The sequence below is a fragment of the Mesoplodon densirostris genome, chromosome 3 (genome assembly GCF_025265405.1).
Source record: "Mesoplodon densirostris isolate mMesDen1 chromosome 3, mMesDen1 primary haplotype, whole genome shotgun sequence".
Classification (NCBI taxonomy): Eukaryota; Metazoa; Chordata; class Mammalia; order Artiodactyla; family Ziphiidae; genus Mesoplodon; species Mesoplodon densirostris.
Genome location: NC_082663.1, coordinates 118,872,285 through 118,891,062, shown reverse-complemented (window position 1 = coordinate 118,891,062; position 18,778 = coordinate 118,872,285). Strand labels below are relative to the sequence as shown.

General features: G+C 43.7%; 2 protein-coding genes and 1 non-coding gene across 5 annotated transcripts in view; 1 reads left to right on the top strand and 2 right to left on the bottom strand.

The window, feature by feature from the left end:
- The window catches only part of MATR3 (matrin 3), a 48,782-nt gene extending 38,766 nt beyond the window's left edge, over positions 1-10,016 (bottom strand). For both annotated transcript variants that reach the window (XM_060093425.1, XM_060093429.1), the window contains exons 1-4: positions 9,953-10,016; positions 8,697-8,734; positions 6,764-6,847; positions 5,903-5,984 (exon numbers count right to left, since the gene is read on the bottom strand). The gene's annotated coding sequence lies outside the window, so the exon portion shown is untranslated. The remainder of the gene's footprint in view (positions 1-5,902; positions 5,985-6,763; positions 6,848-8,696; positions 8,735-9,952) is intronic.
- On the bottom strand, positions 6,052-6,251 carry LOC132487281 (small nucleolar RNA SNORA74). Its single transcript, XR_009531571.1, has one exon. It is a non-coding gene; the product is annotated as a small nucleolar RNA SNORA74 (small nucleolar RNA).
- A 79-nt stretch (positions 10,017-10,095) lies between the features above and the next one.
- SIL1 (SIL1 nucleotide exchange factor) overlaps positions 10,096-18,778 on the top strand; it is a 303,853-nt gene continuing 295,170 nt past the window's right edge. The window contains exon 1 of one of the 2 annotated variants that reach the window (XM_060091988.1): positions 10,096-10,177. Coding sequence is in view for 1 of the 2 variants with exons in the window: in XM_060091985.1 (XP_059947968.1) it covers positions 10,112-10,131 (20 nt within the window). In the remaining variant the exon portion in view is untranslated. The remainder of the gene's footprint in view (positions 10,178-18,778) is intronic. The other variant, XM_060091985.1, reaches the window with a different exon arrangement.

Below are 18,778 nucleotides of genomic sequence, written 5' to 3'. Positions count from 1 at the left end.
TCAGAGAAATGCACTTCCCACCAGTCAGAATGGCCATCATTAAAAAGTCTACAAATAACAAATGCTGGAGAGTGTGTGGAGAAAAGGGAACCCTCCTACACTGTTGGTGGGAATGTAAAGCAGCCACTATGGAAAACAGTAAGTATGGAGGTTCCTTAAAAAACTAGAGTTGCCATATGATCCAGGAATCCTGGGGATATATCTGGAGAAAACTCTAATTTGAAAAGATACAAGCGGGACTTCCCTGGTGGCACAGTGGTTAAGAGTCCACCTGTCAATGCAGGGGACATGGGTTCGATCCCTGGTCTGGGAAGATCCCACATGCCGCAGAGCAACTAAGCCCGTGCACAACTACTGAGCCTGTGCTCTAGAGCCCATGTGCCACACTACTGAGCCTGCACACCACAGCTACTGAAGCCCGCGTACCTAGAGCCCGTGTTCCGCAACGAGAAGCCACTGCAATGAGAAGCCCACACACCGCAACGGAAGAGTAGCCCCTGCTCGCAGCAACTAGAGAAAGCCTGTGTGCAGCAACAAAGACCCAACGCAGCCAATAAATAAATAAAATGAAAAGATACAAGAACCCCAATGTTCATAGAAGCACCATGTAGCTGACAGGACCTAGAAGCAATAACACCTCAGTATCTAGAGCACATTTAGCGCCCAGGTCTTGGTTCCTTAATACCATTCTCCAATAAAGGAACCATGACTCCTTAGATAAATGGCTAACTCTGGGACAGGAAAGATATAAGATGAACCTGGAGCATCTTATGATGCCATAAAGTGAGAAGTGTTTAAAAACAACAGCACAATGATGGGGGCATATCAAAGGGACACAGGAGTCAACTGTAAGAGCTCCCAGTGGCCAAAGATGCCAACACTTTGAACAAAATTAAGTTTAATACTGGATTATTTCCCAAAGCATAAAATGAATATCCATGAGTCCATAGTCATAGAAATAAATTTAATAAATGAGGGAAGAGACCAATTACTTTCTATAGAATTTCAATAAACTGATGTAAACATTTCACTCTTAAGAATACCACAACTCCATACTACTATATATAAAATAGATAACTAAGAACCTACTGTAGAGCACAAGGAACTCTACTTAATACTCTGTAGTGACCTATACAGGAATAGAATCTAAAAGAGTGGACATATGTATATGTATAACTGATTCACTTTGCTGTACAGCAGAAACACAACATTGTAACTCAACTATACTCGAATAAATATATATATTTATAAAGAAGGAATACCACAACTCCACTCTTCTTAAGTGTGGGCTGCACACAGTGACTTCATTCCAAGGAGTACAACATTGGGGAGAAGGGGTAACTTTACAGTGGAAATACCTGAAAATATGACCTCAGCCACATGATCAAGGTTAACATCAATAGTAATAAGTTATGTTGATAGTATGTACCCTTGATATGGGAGGAGAATGGTACTGTGGTCTTCCTTTCAAAATCATTTAAGATTTTGAAATCCTAATTATGAGAAAAACTCAAACTAATTGAGAAACTCTACAAAATGCCTTACTCAAAACCTGAGGTCATCAAAAACAAGGAAAGTCTAAGAAGCTGTCACAGCCAAGAGAAGCCTAAGGAGACATGATGACTAAATGTAATATCTTCAGTGGGATCCTGGAACAGACAAAGGACATTAGGTGAAAACTAAGGAAATGTGAATAAAGCATGAACTTTAGTCAATAATAATGTACCAATATTAGCCTATGAATTGTGACAAATGTACTATACTAATATAAGATGTTAACATTAAGAGAAACTGGGTGCAGGCTACACGTGAATTCTTTGTACCATCTTCACAACTTTTCTGTAAATCTACAACTATTCTAAAATGAAATAAATTTCAAGGTCCATTTTATCACGCCTTTCCCAGGTAACGGTTAAGTCACCCTCAAAAAGCAGTATAAAATGTTCTCACACCCCAAAGGGCTTATAATGGAGATTAGGGAGAGCTAAAGTAACAGGGGCTCCTTTGAACCAGGCTTTAGGATCCTAAATTGACAAATATATGACCTAGCATGTTGGGTCATTAAAAGTGTTCCTAAATAACAGTAAAGAGAAAGGTGTTGCTAAGCAGACATTCTAAGTATTACAGTTGATTTGTTAATTCAGTGAAATTGTTTTCCAAGAGAATATTGACGGGTCCATTAACTGGATCTGTTCATAAAACCCTAATTAAGCAACACGAGTCACAAGAGCCATTGTCACTGTTTTAGGTTCTTAATTAGTTGCTCTTACCAGGTTGTTTTCCTTTGTGTGAGTTCCTAGGGACTGAGCCACCTTTTTATGTCCCTTTGGGGCCTGCAGAATTTATTCCTCTGGGGTTTTTGTTTTCCTGATTAAAATTTGAGATATAATCCAAAATTTCAATGTAAATGTTCATTGACAAGTTTCTTTCAACACTGAAGGAAGGAAAATAAATTGACAGGCGCCAGGGACAGCACTCAATACTTGGGGCCCTCTACTCATCCTGCTTTAATTTTCCCTCTTAATATAGTACAGGACCTGAAACTTGAGCAGAGCAATGAAAAGGGGCACTTGTGTTCACTAACTGCTATCTATGGCAGGAGGTGGCAGCTTGGATATTTACAGACCAATATCTGCCAGTCCAATTTCAGTTTTTCTTGCAGCAAGGGAAAAGGGTGATGGTGAAAGAGAAGGAATGGATAAAAAGCTACTCTGAAATGTGTAACTTCATCTCAGACTCAATAGGAAATCTTAAAAAAAAGAAATCAAGCCGACAGGGAGTAGTAAGTGACCAATTAACTTCACTTATCAAGTAGGAAATCCCATTAAATTATTTTAATGTGCATGATTAAGCCACTGAAACCTCCTGGGGTATTGAATACAGGCACAAACACCAAATGAATTTTCCCTTTCCAAGTAGCAACATAGGGGCCCCTCCCTGCACCTGGGTAGCTTTACCATGCTCAGGAAAGCAATCTGTATGCTCAGAGGAACTTGAGATCCCAGATTTTAAACCTTGGCTATTCATGATATATAAAAATTTCCGGGCTTCCCTGGTGGCGCAGTGGTTGAGAGTCCGCCTGCCGATGCAGGGAACACGGGTTCGTGCCCCGGTCTGGGAAGATCCCACATGCCGCGGAGCGGCTGGGCCCGTGAGCCATGGCCGCTGAGCCTGTGCATCCGGAGCCTGTGCTCTGCAACGGGAGAGGCCACAACAGTGAGAGGCCCGCGTACCGCAAAAAAAAAAAAAAAAAAAAAAAAAAAAATTCCTCTTTCCTTTGGGACCATTTCTACTTCACTACCTAGGGTTGAGTTTGTGATCAGCTTCTGCTGGAAACCAGATTGCTATTCTTTCTTAGGGCCTCTTCTTTAGGTGTACATTAAAAGAGAAAACAATTATAAGTAACCCATTTAAAAAGTATATATAACAAACACTAAACACAAGAAATAAGTACTATCCTACTACTGGATAATTTACTTAAGTCACCTCAATCCTCTAAAAGGAGTTTAATACCATATGGTAAAAGCTTGCTCTAAGGCAAAGGTATTGATAACATAATTTTTTAGGGACACATGTTGGTACTGGCCCTAAATCTGTCACAAATGAGCTGTAAACTCCCAAGGCCTGAATTTCATTCCCTAAAACAGAGTTTGGTAATTCTGGCCTGCCATCTGTTTTTTCAAAAAAAAAACAGGCTCTCAAGCTTAGCATGGTTGAGGGGAATTTTTTCTTTCAACACTGAAATTTTCACTTTCAATGTCCCTAAATAAAGTTTTTTTTAAAAATAAATTTATTTATTTTATTTATTTATTATTTTTGGCTGTGTTGGGTCTTTGTTGCTGCACGTGGGCTTTCTCTAGTTGCAGCAAGCCAGGACTACTCTTCATTGTGGTGCGCAGGCTTAGTTGCTCGACGGTATGTGGGATCTTCGCGGACCAGGGCTCAAACCTGTTTCTCCTGCATTGGCAGGCGGATTCTTAACCACTGTGCCACAAGGGAAGCCCCCTAAATAAAGTTTTATTGAAACACAGTAATGCTCATTTGTTAACGTATTATCTATGGCTGCTTGCACACTGCAATTACAGACTTGAGTAGTTGCAACAGATACTATATGGTGCACAAACCTAAAATATTATTGGGCCCTTTACAGCAAGTTTGCCAACTCCTCCTCTAGAACACAAGTGCAAACTTCCTGCATTGGTGGAAATGTCTTCTAAAGCTGGCCAGTAGGTAGTCACTAGATACTGATATGGAGAAATGGATTTTATTTGTCAATTTAAATCCACATGTAGTGTACAGCAGAGCTCTAGAATATGAGGGCTTAGTTTAAGTCTTGGACTTTTTTTTTTTTTGGCCGCACTGCATGCCTTGTAAGATCTTAGTTCCCCAACCAGGGATTGAACCCAGGCCCCTTGCAGTGGAAGCCCAAAGTCCTAACCACTGGACTGCCAGGGAAGTCCCAAGCCTTGGACTTTAGAGTAATCATTCTTCTCTAAAATTCTAGTTCTTGCCATAATTTTCTTTTAAATAAGTTTATTTTTTTTGGCCGTGTTGGGTCTTCATTGCTGCGTGTGGGCTTTCTCTAGTTGCGGTGAGCAGGGGCTACTTTCCGTTGCGGGGCACAGGCTTCTCATCGTGGTGGCTTTTCTTGTTGCGGAGCATGGGCTCTAGGCGCGAGGGCTTCAGTAGTTGTGGCACGTGGGCTCAACAGTTGTGGCTCGCGGGCTGTAAAGCGCAGGTTCATTAGTTGTGGCACAGGGGCTTAGTTGCTCCGCAGCATGTGGGATCTTCCCAGACCAGGGCTCAAACCTGTGTCCCTGCATTGACAGGCGGATTCTTATCCACTGAGACACTAGGGAAGTCCTGCCACAATTTTTTTTAGAATTTTAAATATTCCCACCTATGAAGAAAACCTCACTCCTGTTTTTCCTTTAGTCTCACACTCTGATCACACTCTCAGTACTTCTGACACCAGATGTGTGGGTGTTTTTCCCACACCAAGCAAATCTTGTCACCAGCTGGGTGCCCTGCAATTTAACTCAATTCTGACAATATCTACACCTAGAGATAACTTCAGATCCCAGAGGCCAAGGGCACAGTCCCACAAGACTGCTCCTTCTCCACTTCAGATGCCAGACACAAGTCCAGGTTGTTAACCTGTACTTCTGACAGAAAGGTTGTAAGTCAGAGATTGCCACAGCCTTCTCCTTGGGTTTGACTAATTTTTGCTAGAGTGGCTCAAAGAGCTCAGGAAAACAGCTTACTGTTTACCTGTTTATTATAAAAGGATACGATAAAGGATACAAATGAACATCCAGATGGAAGAGATGCGCAGGACAAGGTATGTGGGAAGGGATGCTACTCTCCCAGCAGCTCAACATGTTGTTTACCAACCTGTTAAGTTCTCTGAACCCCATACTGCTGGAAGTTTTATGGAGGCTTCATCATGATCATTAACTCCATCTCCAACCCCTCTCCCCATTCTGGAGAATGAGTGTGTGTCTGAGAGAGAGAGAGAGAGAGTGTGTGTGTGTGTGTGTGTGTGTGTGTGTGTGACAATTCTAAGCTCTAATCATTGCCTGGTCTTTCTGGTGACCAGCCCCACCAGAACAAAAGACATACATCACCCAGGAAGTTCCAAGGGATTTAGGAGCTCATTGTCAGGAGCCACATTCAAAGACCAAATATTAGAACAAAAGATGCTCCTAGTGCTCTGATCACTTAGGAAATCAGAAGGGTTTTAGGAGCTGTACCAAAAACCAGGGGCAGATATATATATATCAAGTGTGTGTGTGTGTGTGCATAAAAAAATGTATGTATATATATTTTTTCTATTATTTCACACCACCCATCTGAGCTGAAGTGAGTTAACTAGAAACTACATGACAAAAGCACTGCATACATTACTTATCTTGGTGTCATGAAGGGCTGGTCAGACATCTGAGGTCCCAGTGGAGGAAGGTTTCTCACTCAGGTAAAGGCATCTAGGTTTCAAAGCGGAAAGGAATGACAGGCTATCCTTAAGGCAGGGTCCTTTTCTAACAGAAAAAAACTGTTTGCACCCAGACTAGGACCAACTCCACAGGAGGAGTTACTCCACTCTCAGAGGTGCAAAACGTTGCCCAAAGGTACTCAGCCACAGCGCCAAAACAGTACTACAGCCAGACCTCGATAAAGGCAGCATTTGCTCTTCCAACAGTGTAACACCATCCGAGGCATCACACTAGCCTGGACAGCTGACAATTGCTGGATGATTCCTGAAACAGTTTTCTTATTTGTTTCAGATACCCAAGTACCCCAGGTAGAAGACATGGATATAGGTATCCCCATGAATTGAACACGGCCTGCAAAACAGAGGCCTAGGAGCACTGATTGCAGACCGTGCTGTCAAATCCTTTAAAAAATTGGGAACAGGAAACCCTTTCCCATGGCTTCAGTCATTTTATCCAACATTGAGCAAGTTCTTGCAATGTGCTGGGCACTGTGCTTGGGATCTAGCTGTGAACAAGGTAAGATACACTAACCTTTCCCTCACAGAATTTACAATCGCCCCCCAGTTTCCTCAGATGGAATGACACAGATAATCTCAAAGATCCCACATGCCTTCAGACCATAATCACCAAAATCCTACTCAGCCTTTCCCTGAATAGGATTTGTTAGGGGCAAATACAGTTGATTCTGCCTCCCAATTGTTTCCTGATGGGCTCCATCTAACAAACAGGCCTGGCACATAGTCAATGTTGGAATGAATAAGGACATTTACCTGATAACTCCATACACAGACTGTCCATCTGCCACTAATTTCCTCTCTTCAGGAGGGCCAAGGATGCCCTACTTTCAAGTCATCCTAAAAAGAAAAAGATTTCAGTGTTCAACATCCCAGCTCCTAAGGCTGCTTTTTTGTAGAGACAGAAACAAAATGCTGTTTGTCATTTATGATTTACCATAATTTTTATATCCTCAGCAATTATTTTATTTCCCATTACTTACCTTTTTTCTTGCCTGTTACTACTAAAGACCTCTAGATATCACTTGTATTAAGAACCGATAGGGCTTCCCTGGTGGTGCAGTGGTTGAGAATCTGCCTGCTAATGCAGGGGACACGGGTTCGAGCCCTGGTCTGGGAGGAGCCCACATGCCGCGGAGCATGAGCCACAACTACTGAGCCTGCGCGTCTGGAGCCTGTGCTCCGCAATGAGAGAGGCCGCGATAGTGAGAGGCCCGCGCACCGCGATGAAGAGTGGCCCCCACTTGCCACAGCTAGAGAAAGCCTTCGCAAAGAAACGAAGACGCAACACAGCAAAAATAAATTAATTAATAAACTCCTACCCCCCACATCTTAAAAAAAAAAAAAACGACATATTAAAGGCTATTCACAATGAACATATGAGGTATTCACACAAAGCACCCAACATTTAGCTGAAAGAATCCTTTTAAGGCAAAGCCAATTGATAGAACAAAACTAGCTTTGATAAATAACTCCTCTGCCTCCCAACATCCTCACCAGTTCCTTCTGTAGAACTAACATATCACTTTTCACAGAAAGCAGCAACTAAGTCAGCCCTATTGGACAACCTCCAGCATCACCCTGAGTGATAAGTGATTGCCTAGAACTGAGAAGCATCTCTTTTTTAGAAAATTAGCATTCTAAAACAATATCACTACAAAGGGGACTCAGTATCTACTGCTCCAAAGAGACAACAAGTCTGCTTACTCCTGAAAATCAGTAAGATATCAACAAAAATATACTGTCAACCTAAAGCATAAATTATTATCATTGTAGCTAGACCTAGTATCTAGAGCCCCCTCAATGAATTGATATTTTTATATTCTATTAATGAACTAAAGAATGCCCAGGGAATTCCCTGGCGGTCCAGTGGTTAAGACTCTGCACTTTCACTGCTGAGGGCCCGGGTTCGAATCCTGGTTGGGGAACTAAGATCCCACAAGCCATGCAGTGCAGCAAAAAAAAAAAAAAAAAAAAAAAACCACCATAATTTTAAAGCAGATTCACATCTATGTTTCCTTGTAAGGCATGGCATTCTCACAGATAACTACAGCTATCCTTCTACAAAGGGTTTATCCTGACTAGCTCTGTACTGTGGGGGAGTGGGAGCTATGAAATCTGCAAAAATCCCATTGACTTCCACCCTCTATAAGGCCCCCCTCTTTTGTGTGTCTGCGCACACTTGTTTTGTTTTGCGGGGTGGGGAGGGGGCGCAGCGCGGGGCATGTGGAACTTCCCCGACCAAGGATCTATCCCGTGCGGTGGAAGCTTGGAGTCTTAACCACTGGACCACCAGGAAAGTCCTATAAGGCCCCTTTTGAGCACTTGGTAGACTCAAAAAAGCCCAACTTTTCCTCTCTACTTATATATCCCTCCATTGCCTTTGTTCTGTTTCCAAGGCATGATTCAAGGAACTTCATACTAGCCAAACCTGTCGGACCAGAACCATTCTCCATGTTAGGTTTCTCCTTGCAAAGGCATGCTCTTGCAGATTTAACCTTAATGGAAAAGCAAATATGCTGGCATCCTGGTATAGTTAACAACATAGTTGGCATGAACCAGGCCCAGAATGCCAACCAGCTATATTGGCTGCTGTTCTCCCAGCAGTGTAACACTTGCCTAGGTACATGGAAACCTAGGCAGCTGCCTACAGCTGGGGCCAAAGGTAGGCTAATGGAGTTGCACTCACCTGGCGCTGCATCTTCCCAAAGTCCACAGCTGGCCCCTCTGCAATCAAAGCACTCCAGGTTAGAGTCAGCCAATAGTTAGTGAACACTTGTGTGGAGTTCAAGACCCCTACCCTCAAAACTCTAACTTGGTGAGGCCTGAGCCACAGAAACAATAGCAGGAAATAAAACAAATAGCTTTCCCTTGGTTAGCTTTATTGTCATATGTCATTTGTACCTGCATACCACAGCAGTTCAACAGTAGCAAATTAATGGTCTCATCAAGTATCAAATTAATGGCTCTGTCACTTAACACCCAAGTGGCAGTGGGCAAGTAACTTAACCTCTGTACCTCAGTCTCCTCATTTGTAGAATGGGGGTGTTGATAATAGTACCCGGGGTGGTTGGGAGATTTAAATGGAATATAAATTAAGCCCATAGGATAATATCTGCTATAGACTGATAACTCAGTAACACTTGTTATCAGGAGCTACATTCCAGGCAAGGAGATAAATACTGGTGAGTAGAAGGGAAAGTTATCCTGGGAGAGCAGTGGGCAGTGAAAATTGGAGAGGCTGGTTAAAACTAGATTGAGAAGGGCCTCAATTATGTGACCTCTTGAAGAACCATAAAACAGCATCTTAAAAAATGATTGGATGCAGTAATCGGTGTGAAAGGAACTGGAGGCAGTTAGGTTGCCATTCCTGCCAACGACCCCAACTACAGGTTGAAAACAATAACCGAAATATTTGCAAAATGTTAATAAACATTCCTACACACTCACCCTTATAATTTATCTTATATATATAAAGTGAGAGTATCTAAGACCATACTTTTTTCCAGCCATCCTCTAATTTCACTCCTAAACGCCTCCAAACAATTTAGAGGAAAAGGAAAATAGAGGGGGCTTATTGTCCAGGTCTAAAAACGAATCCAAAAATAGCCTGTCCCTTTCAGGGGCTCGGGTTGAAGGGACTGACCGAGCTCCACCCGAACACGTGTTCCTCAGAAACCTTCCCAAGTCCCTGGCCCTGGTGCCTGGGACTCTCCGAGACCGGCTCTAGGGAACTCTCCAGAGACAGTAGGGATGGTAGGAAACAGGGGGCGACTCTGGGGGTACGATCCCCCAGCATCTCTTCAACATGCCCTCCGAACCTGGGGTCACGAGGGAACGAACCCCAATTTCGTCCCGTGCCAAGGAAGAAGCCTCCCCACAACTGCCTCTCGCCCCTGGCTGGTAAACCTCCAAGGACTCTCTCCCCTATTTGCCCTTACTCACCAGCACGTGTCCGGAGCTCGGCGGGGACACTGCAGCTCGGGTAGAGTCCGCAGGGGAAAGGGCAGCCGGGAGCCGAGGGGAGCCCCGCCCCGGGGCGGCTACTGGGCGGGCCCTCAGCGGGAGGGGCCCAGAAACCCCGCCCAGGAAAGAGTTAGAAAAATGGGAGAGCTGTGGCAGAGGTGAGCATACTCTCTTTTTCAGGAACTAGACCCCAGAAGAGAAAAGGTAGGAATCCGAACAAGCGTTACAATTATGACACCCATCCCATTTGTAACTTACGCATGCAAAGGGCGCTGGGTGTGGGACTGCTTAAGAGAAAACTTGGTGTGTCCTAGCGGGGCGGTGCTTCCCGCCTGCCCACACCGAGCGCCGCGGGTTCCTCACACGTGTGGCGTCTTTCGGTTGCCGCAAGCTCAGCCCACGCTTTTTCCACCTCCCACGCAGATCCTCTTTCTGGCTTTCTTCAGCAGTTCTGTCACTCGGCTAACGGATCGCCTGCCCACACAGGTCACCTTGGTCTTTGGGATCTCTCCAGGAGGTTTTCGGCTAGATTATGCTAGTCACTCCAGCCTAACCTGCGGGACCATCCCTGCGGCCCTGCAGTGGGATCCTTAGCTGAGCTGCAGCAACTAAAGAGTACTTTCTCTGCCAGACTTGCCTTTCACCGTGGCACAATAGCCAAAGAGGCCATATTTTGCCCACCAGGTTGCCAGCATTTCTTTTGAACACTAAACCTTCCCCCACTACCTGGAGTCAATATGATTCTCTCCTGCTGAACATTTGGTGAAGCTGAGGACTAGAAGGGCAAGGCCCAGCAGCAGTAATTCCAAAATCCATTCCATAATTCTCAAAATTCTAAAGCCACTTCGTTCCTATAGCTCCAGCATCCTACTGGCTCTGCTGATCTATTGCACCTGGCACCTTCGTCAGGTGAACCCCTGGGAGTCAGCCAATGCCCTTATCTGCCAACATGTTTTATTATCTATTTCCTCGGGTATTTCATAACAACAACAAAAAAATGTGCTTCCTGTACACCCCCACACTTCCAGACCTCTGCTGAGAAAGCCCAGAGTCCTACATTGATTCCAGGAAAAGACTTTAGGCCCTAAGGACACAGAGCCACTGAAGTGGCAAGCACAAATCCTCCCCAGTTTTGATGGAATTGGACACAGGCTCTGGTAGGAAAAAGGCTTACATAAATACAATAATTAAAAACGTCACATGATCAGTGCTGGGCTGGTAGGCAGGAGCTCTGCTTTGCAGTTAAATAGGAAAGTGGCTGAAGACTGCTGCCATAATCAATGCCTGCATCCAGCTGCCACAGTGCGTTCATAAAGGAGGGTTATGAGAGCTATAAAACCAGGCAGATGGGGTGGGTAATTGTCCTGCGGAGCTCTGCTAAAGGAGAAATTGCATTGGCATCTCATATATTTTGCTTTCTTTCGTTCCAAACACACAAAATGGAGAAGGCAGAGCTACCCAAGGATTCATGAAAAGGAAGGATGAGGTTTGTGTGAATGTGTGCATGTGTGCTTTCAGAGCAAAGACAGGAAGTAATTGAGAATAGGGAGATACCAGGGCCTTTGAGGAGAGAGGGACCAAATGACCTGGAGACAACTGGTTTCACAGATCAGTCCAGGGAGAAGGCAGGATGGAGGGAAGGCCAGACATAGGTAAGGCTGAGAGATGTGCCATGTTCTCATGTGATATTGAAAATGTGGTCACCTTTTTTAGCTAGCTAGTGTGTCCTTTGAAGGAAAACCTAGATTATGATTTCTTCATTTCTCAGTTAAAAAATCCTTTATAGTCAACCTTCTTAATCTCCATCCTTTTAAATTCTGAATTCATTTTGGCAAGTTGACTTATATGGTCTTTTTTTTTTTTTTTTTTTTTTTTTTATTTTAAAATGTGCATTTTATTTTTTCAGTGAATTGATGCCATGGTTGGGTGTAAATAAGCTCCCAGTTCTTTTTTTTTTTTTTTTTTTTTTTTTTTTTTTTTTTTTTTGCGGTACGCGGGCCTCTCACTGCTGTGGCCTCACCCGTTGCGGAGCACAGGCTCCGGACGCGCAGGCTCAGCGGCCATGGCTCACGGGCCCAGCCGCTCCGCGGCATGTGGGATCTTCCCGGACCGGGGCACGAACCCATGTCCCCTGCATCGGCAGGCGGACTCTCAACCACTGTGCCACCAGGGAAGCCCTATATGGTCTTTTATTTATAATATCAACTACTTTTTTACCTTTTTGTTTGTTTCTTATTCTTGCAAAGACAAAATTGTTAGGAATAACAAAAAAGAAAAGGGAGAATTTATAGGAAAAAAATGCAGTGAGATGAAAGGCAAAGGATTAGGGAAGGTCCATGAGCTCTGAGTTTGACCTCATAATCAAAAGCCTGACCCCAAGGGACACTAGGTTTCCAAGCTTTTTGCCTGCCTTTCCCTTTCTCCTTCATTTATCCTCTCCTTCTTGCTTCCTTACTTGATGTCTTTCAGCCCCGAGACTGCTCTTTTCCTCTCCTCCCTGGACAGGAATAACCAGTAGAGAAATATTTAATCATTTCTTCAATTAATCTGCCCATCAACATTTACTGACCATCTACCATTTACCAGACCCTGTTCAGGTGCTGCATATAAAGTCAGAGGAATAGGACTTCCCTGGTGGCACAGTGGTTAAGAATCTGCCTGCCAATGCAGGGGACACGGGTTTGATCCGTGATCCAGGAAGATCCCACATGCCGCGGAACAACTAAGCCCGTGCGCCACAACTACTGAGCCTGCGCTCTAGAGCCTGTGAGCCACAACTACAGAAGCCCACGCGCCTAGAGCCTGTGCTCTGCAACAAGAGAAGGCACTGCAGTGAGAAGCTCGCGCACCACAACAAAGAGTAGCCCCCGCTTGGCGCAACTAGAGAAAGCCCGCACGCAGCAACGAAGACCCAATGCAGCCAAAAATAAATAAATTTATAAAAGATTAAATTAAATTAAAAAATAAACTCAGAGGAATAGAGATTCCTGCCTGCCTAGAGCTTACAGTCTATTGGGGAAGAAAGATAAGTAGTATAGGTATCCTTGGGCATATCTCAGGGGGCAGCTAACCTAGCCTGGGGAGTCAGGAAGAGTACTAGAGATGGCAGTATTCCCTCTGGCTGATCTTAAAGGCTTAGAGTAGAAGAGGGATCTCTCCTGCATCCCTGTACTCCTTGCTGCTGCTCTGTAATAGCTACCAAAGTTAGAGTGGGGCCCTGCAGTAGTCCTTATTTCTTTTTTAAAATTTTTATTCATTTATTTATTTGGCTGCACTGGGTCTTAGTTGCAGCACATGGGATCTTCATTGTGGCGTTTGGGATCTTTAGCTGCAGCATGTGAACTCTTAGTTGCGGCATGTGGGATCTAGTGCCCTGACCAGGGACTGAACCTGGTCCGCCTGCATTGGGAGCGCAGAGTCTCAGCCACTGGACCACCAGGGAAGTCCTTATTTCTCAAAAGCATAGTTAGATTGTCAAGGATATAGAGAAACTGGAACCCTCATACACTGCTGGTGGGAATGTAAAATGGTGCAACTGCTTTGGAAAACAGTCTGGCAGTTCTTCATATTATTAAACATAGAATTTCTTTATGGCTCAACAATTCCACTCCTAAGTATATACCCAAGAAAATGAAAAGGTATGTCTACACAAAAACTTGTACATACATGTTCGCAGTAGCATTATTCATTAGAGCCAAAAATTTGAAACAACCCAAATGTCGTTTAACTGACAAATGGATAAACAAAATGTGGTATATCTATACAGTGGAATATTATTTGGCCATAAAAATAAATGAAGTACTGATTCATGATACAACCTACGTGAACCTTGAAAACATTATGTTAAATTAAAGAAGCCAGACCACACAGTGCTTAATTCCATTCATATGAAAGTCCAGGACAGGAAAATCTATAAAGACAGAAAGTAAATTAAGTGTTGCTTAGGTTGAGTGGGGGTGGTGAAATAGCTAAGGGTTATGGGGTTTCTTCTTTTTTTAAATTATTTATTTATTTATTTGGCTGCATTGGGTCTTAGTTGCGGCACGCGGGATCTTTTTGTGGCACGCGGGCTTCTTTCTAGTTGTGGTGTGTGGGCTCTAGAGCACACAGGCTTAGCTGCCCCTGGCATGTGGGATCTTAGTTCCCGGACCAGGGATCAAACCTGCGTCCCCTGCATTAGAAGGTGGATTCTTAACCACTGGACCACCAGAGAAGTCCCATGGGGAATTAATTATAACTGAGGAGAGTCAAAAGGATATCGACTACTAAACTTAAATAGAAGTTGAAATTTATCCCCTTCATATAGGTACTTGGTGCAGCTTCTATGTCTACAATCCATTGTGTAACTGAATTTTGAACACTTTTCATTTAAAGTTATTCCAGGAGGTGGGTCATTTTGCAAAGCCAACAGTTCTTTCTGTAGTCATTTCTACATTGACGCCATGATGGAACCATCCCCGCAAGGCCGGTGAAGGCAGAGGTGCAGGGGGAGGAGCTGCTGTGTTTGTGTAAAGGCGTGGGGCCCAGCATCCCATGGGGTTTCTTTTTGAGGGGATGAAAAAGTTCTAAAATTGTGGTGATGGTTGCACATATCTGTGAGTATAATAAAAACCGTTGAATCGTATACTTTAAATGGGTGAATTGTATGGTATGTGAATTATATCTCAATAAAGGTGTTAAAACAACAATAAGAAGCATACCTGGGGACCTAAAAGATCTGCAATTCTGATTAAAATTGTGGGCCTCATGGTCATTGTCAATTTTAAGGTCTAGAAAGGACTTTTTATTCTGGGTCTTGTGGCCTTTCAGAGTTCCTTCCTCAGTATACAAAGAAAATTAATGCATTTGGGTGGCCACACCCATTAATACATCAGCACAAACAGATGCAGAGGGGTAGACTGTGCATTCTCATACTTCCCCTCCCTAACTTGACTCTCTCATAATGTTTCGGTTTAAGATTTATGGTGTACCTACTGTGTAGAAGGTATATGGAAAGATCTAGTCTATTTTTCCAATGGTTGAAATTAAGTTGCTAATAGGCTACCCTCTATATAAACAGATAAAGCTCTTTAGAAGATAGGCAATGTGGGGACTTCCCTGGTGGGGCGTGGTTAAGAATCCACCTGCCAACGGAGGGGACGTGGGTTCGAACCCTGGTCTGGGAAGATCCCACATGCCGTGGAGCAGCTAAGCCCCTGTGCCACAACTACTGAAGCCTGCGCTCTAGAGCCCGCGAGCCACAACTACTGAGCCCATGTGCCACAACTGCTGAAGCCCGCGTGCCTACAGCCTGTGCTCCGCAACAAGGGAAGCCACTGCAATGAGAAGCCCATGCACCACAACGAAGAGTAGCCCCCGCTCACCACAACTAGAGAAAGCCTGCCTGCAGCAACAAAGATCCCATGCAGCCTAAATAAATAAATAAATAGAAGATAGGCGATGTGGTACAAAGAATAGTTGCAAAGCATCCTGGGATCCTGGGCTCCCTCTATGGCATGTAGGGAAACATCATGGTGACATCAGCTAGAGCAAGACTAATTCCCAGTCCTTGATGTTGAGCAAGTTCCAAGACTTGGCTCCCTCCTCACATGCTTCCAATCACCCCTTCATTTGGTTTCTAGACTCAATTAGTTAGTCTATTTCAATTCCACCCCCACCCCCACAGTGTCCAAATTGGCCCTCCAGTACTGAAACCATGTGCCGGAAATTCATTAAGCTGAACACATGGGAAATTACAGAGGAGATTTCACTTGTCACTTGGGCTCAAATATAGAAAGTAATTTTAAAAGGACAGTGGCAAGAGGATATTTTTATCTTGCTTGTTTGTGCTGAATTTTCTTATCTTGCTGTCTCTCATTCTCTTCCTGGCTATCTCTCCTCTTCTTTGCTTCTTCTTTAAAATAAATGTTGGCCTTTTTAATCTTCATCTTAGGTTCTCTTCTCTTGCTTTATGGAGTCTTTTGTCTGCCTTTGTCATTCATTTATTCATTCATTCAACAAATATTGAATATCTACCAGGTCCTGTGCTGGGCACTAGGAGAATACAGTGGTGAATAAGACAGACATGGTCCTTACCATTATGGAGATTACAGTCTGATGAGGCAGGTGGACATCAGGTAGATTGAGATCAGTTTTGGTCACAGGAAAACCTTGAGGGAGTTACTGGCACCTTTCTGATGCTAAGTTTAACCTGCAGTAAATGTGCATGTGAAAACAGCCCAAATCCCAGCATGTTTGTGGGGTTAAAGAAGAAACTAAATATATCAGAAGGAATGCAAGGAAATCAAAGACCCAGGTTTCTGTGTGTTATGTACAAGCCCCTGGGGTAGAGAGAACATGGATTTGACAGTCAGATATGGATGTGATTCTGACTCCACCACTTAAATATTAGTGGTTTGACCTCTGGACCTCAGTTTCCTCACCTATAAAATGGGGATTATAATCACTACATTTTAGGTTGTTGTGATGATTAAATGAGATAGCATATATAAGGGATGGGGCAGGTGCCCAACATATGTTGCTTCTGTTCCCATTACCTCCTTATCCTACCTTTGAATCTCACAATTACAAAAAAAAAATCCAGTCTCTCATTTGATGGGAAATGAGGTTCTTCAGTTGGTATTAACCAATCATATGTCCAGAGAAATTGGTTACTACAAATTGCACTATACATGCAATTTATGATTGATTACTCCCTTATTCTGGGGTAAAGGAAAGGCAGTAAAAAAAAATGAAATTATACAAAAAGACTGAAATAAGGTATAGCAAAGGACTTCCTCACCATGAGGGCTGGAAATATGAGTGGATGCCTCAGAGAGCTACAGAATCTTTTTTTTCTAAGAATACCTGTTTCGACTGGGCTAGGGAAGGTCGACCTGGAGGTAAACCTGCCAACCTCTTCATGTCCCATTTAGCCTAGGGAATCTTTTCAGGAGAAATTGCTGTTCTTCCTTTTCCAAGCCAGGCGTCCTCTGGGGAGATGAATGCTGCCAAGAAGAATTATTGCTCACAAGGAAAGGAAAAATGGCAGCTGCCATTTCAGGCACTTAATAAGTACACTAAATTGAGAAGCTGCTGATTTGGTTTACCTGATTCCACCCCCCTGATAAAGAAGAGATCTCTTCAATCAGAGGTTCTTTGAAACAAAAGGAAGCCTGAGCTCCAACTGCAGAAATTGGCAGAGGCAGCACTCAAAGGGTTAAGCCCGGCTCAGCAGGCGACACCAGGGTTCCTGGATTCACTCCCCCGCCCCCGCCCACAGGAAATTTCAGGTTGCCTTTGTTCTGCTGAGTTCTTTTCAAAGGGCATTATTTTAGTTGTCCTTTCCTCCTTTACCACCATTTTTCTTTCTTCTTCCTTCTTTTCCTTATTCTCGCTTTCCTTCCCTCCTCTCTCGTGCCGCCTCCATTTCATTTTCTCCACTACCCCCTCCTCCCAATCTATATCAGCTGTGGGATCTCGTCGCCTACCCCACTGGGAGTTCGGTTCCAAAAACGTTAGAATTCCTTCTTCTAAAGTAACAGTATTATGCTGCTAACAAAGGTGCTGCTCTGTATATTTAGAGAGCAAGGTTTTTCAGAGCCTTTCATATGCTAATGAACCGTGAGTGTCCATGGGGGAGGGGGTGCTTAGAATATTGGAACCCATTTTCCCAAACCTCTTGATCTTTTTTTTCCTCCACAGAGCATATCCTGGGACAGGTGGTCTTTGGAACACATTTCAGAAACAATCATATTAGCATGTGCTAGTTTTTTTTTTTTTTTTTTTTTTTTTTTTGCGGCACACGGGCCTCTCACTGTTGTGGCCTCTCCCGTTGCGGAGCACAGGCTCTGGATGCGCAGGCTCAGCGGCCATGGCTTACGGGCCCAGCCGCTCCGTGGCACGTGGGATCTTCCCGGACCGGGGCACGAACCCATGTCCCCTGCATCAGCAGGCGGACTCTCAACCACTGCACCACCAGGGAAGCCCTAGTTTTTTTTTAATTGCTGTAACATTCATCATCATTTGATTTTTACAACTACCCTATGATAGGACAGGGAAGTTATAATAGCCTCATTTTATAGCTGAGTAAAACTGAGGCGCAGAGAGATTGCATGCCTTGCTCATAGAAACATAGCTGATCAGCAAGCAAAGCTAGGTCTTCTTGTTTATGGCCCTACTCTCTCTGCACTGCCTTGTACTGTGTTTAAATATAATATATATGTGACATCATAATATGGCATGTGATATACGATATAGGATCCAAAAGACATACATACTATAAGTAGTGAATTATGACATTCATTTTTTCCCCATTCAACTAAATATGTATTGCACATCTATTATGATGTGCTTATCACTATTCCAGGTGCTGGAGACAGAGCAGTGACCAAAATAGACAAAAACACAAATTCTTGCCTTCATGGAGCTTACATTCTAGTGGGGGAGGTAGAAGTTATGAGATAAATATGTAAAATATATTCTGTTATATATGTTACATTATATATATATATATATATATATGCCTTATAATCATAAGGGCTAAGAATAAAAATAGAGAAAAGGATAAGCAGATGTGGGAGTTGCAGATAAGGGGTGCAGGGGGTCAAGGAAGGCTATACTGAAAAGGCTACATTTGAATAAAGACCTGAAGGAGATAAGGGAGTGACCATGCAGAGGTTTAGGAGGGTGCTCCAGCAGAGATAAAAGCAAGTTCAAAGGGCCTCAGGCAGGAGTGAGCCTAGGGTGAGGGTGAGCTCGGGAGAGGGTGGGGTGGTAGGAGATGAGGTTAGAGAGATTGAGGGGTTGGGGTCCAGATGCCAGCTC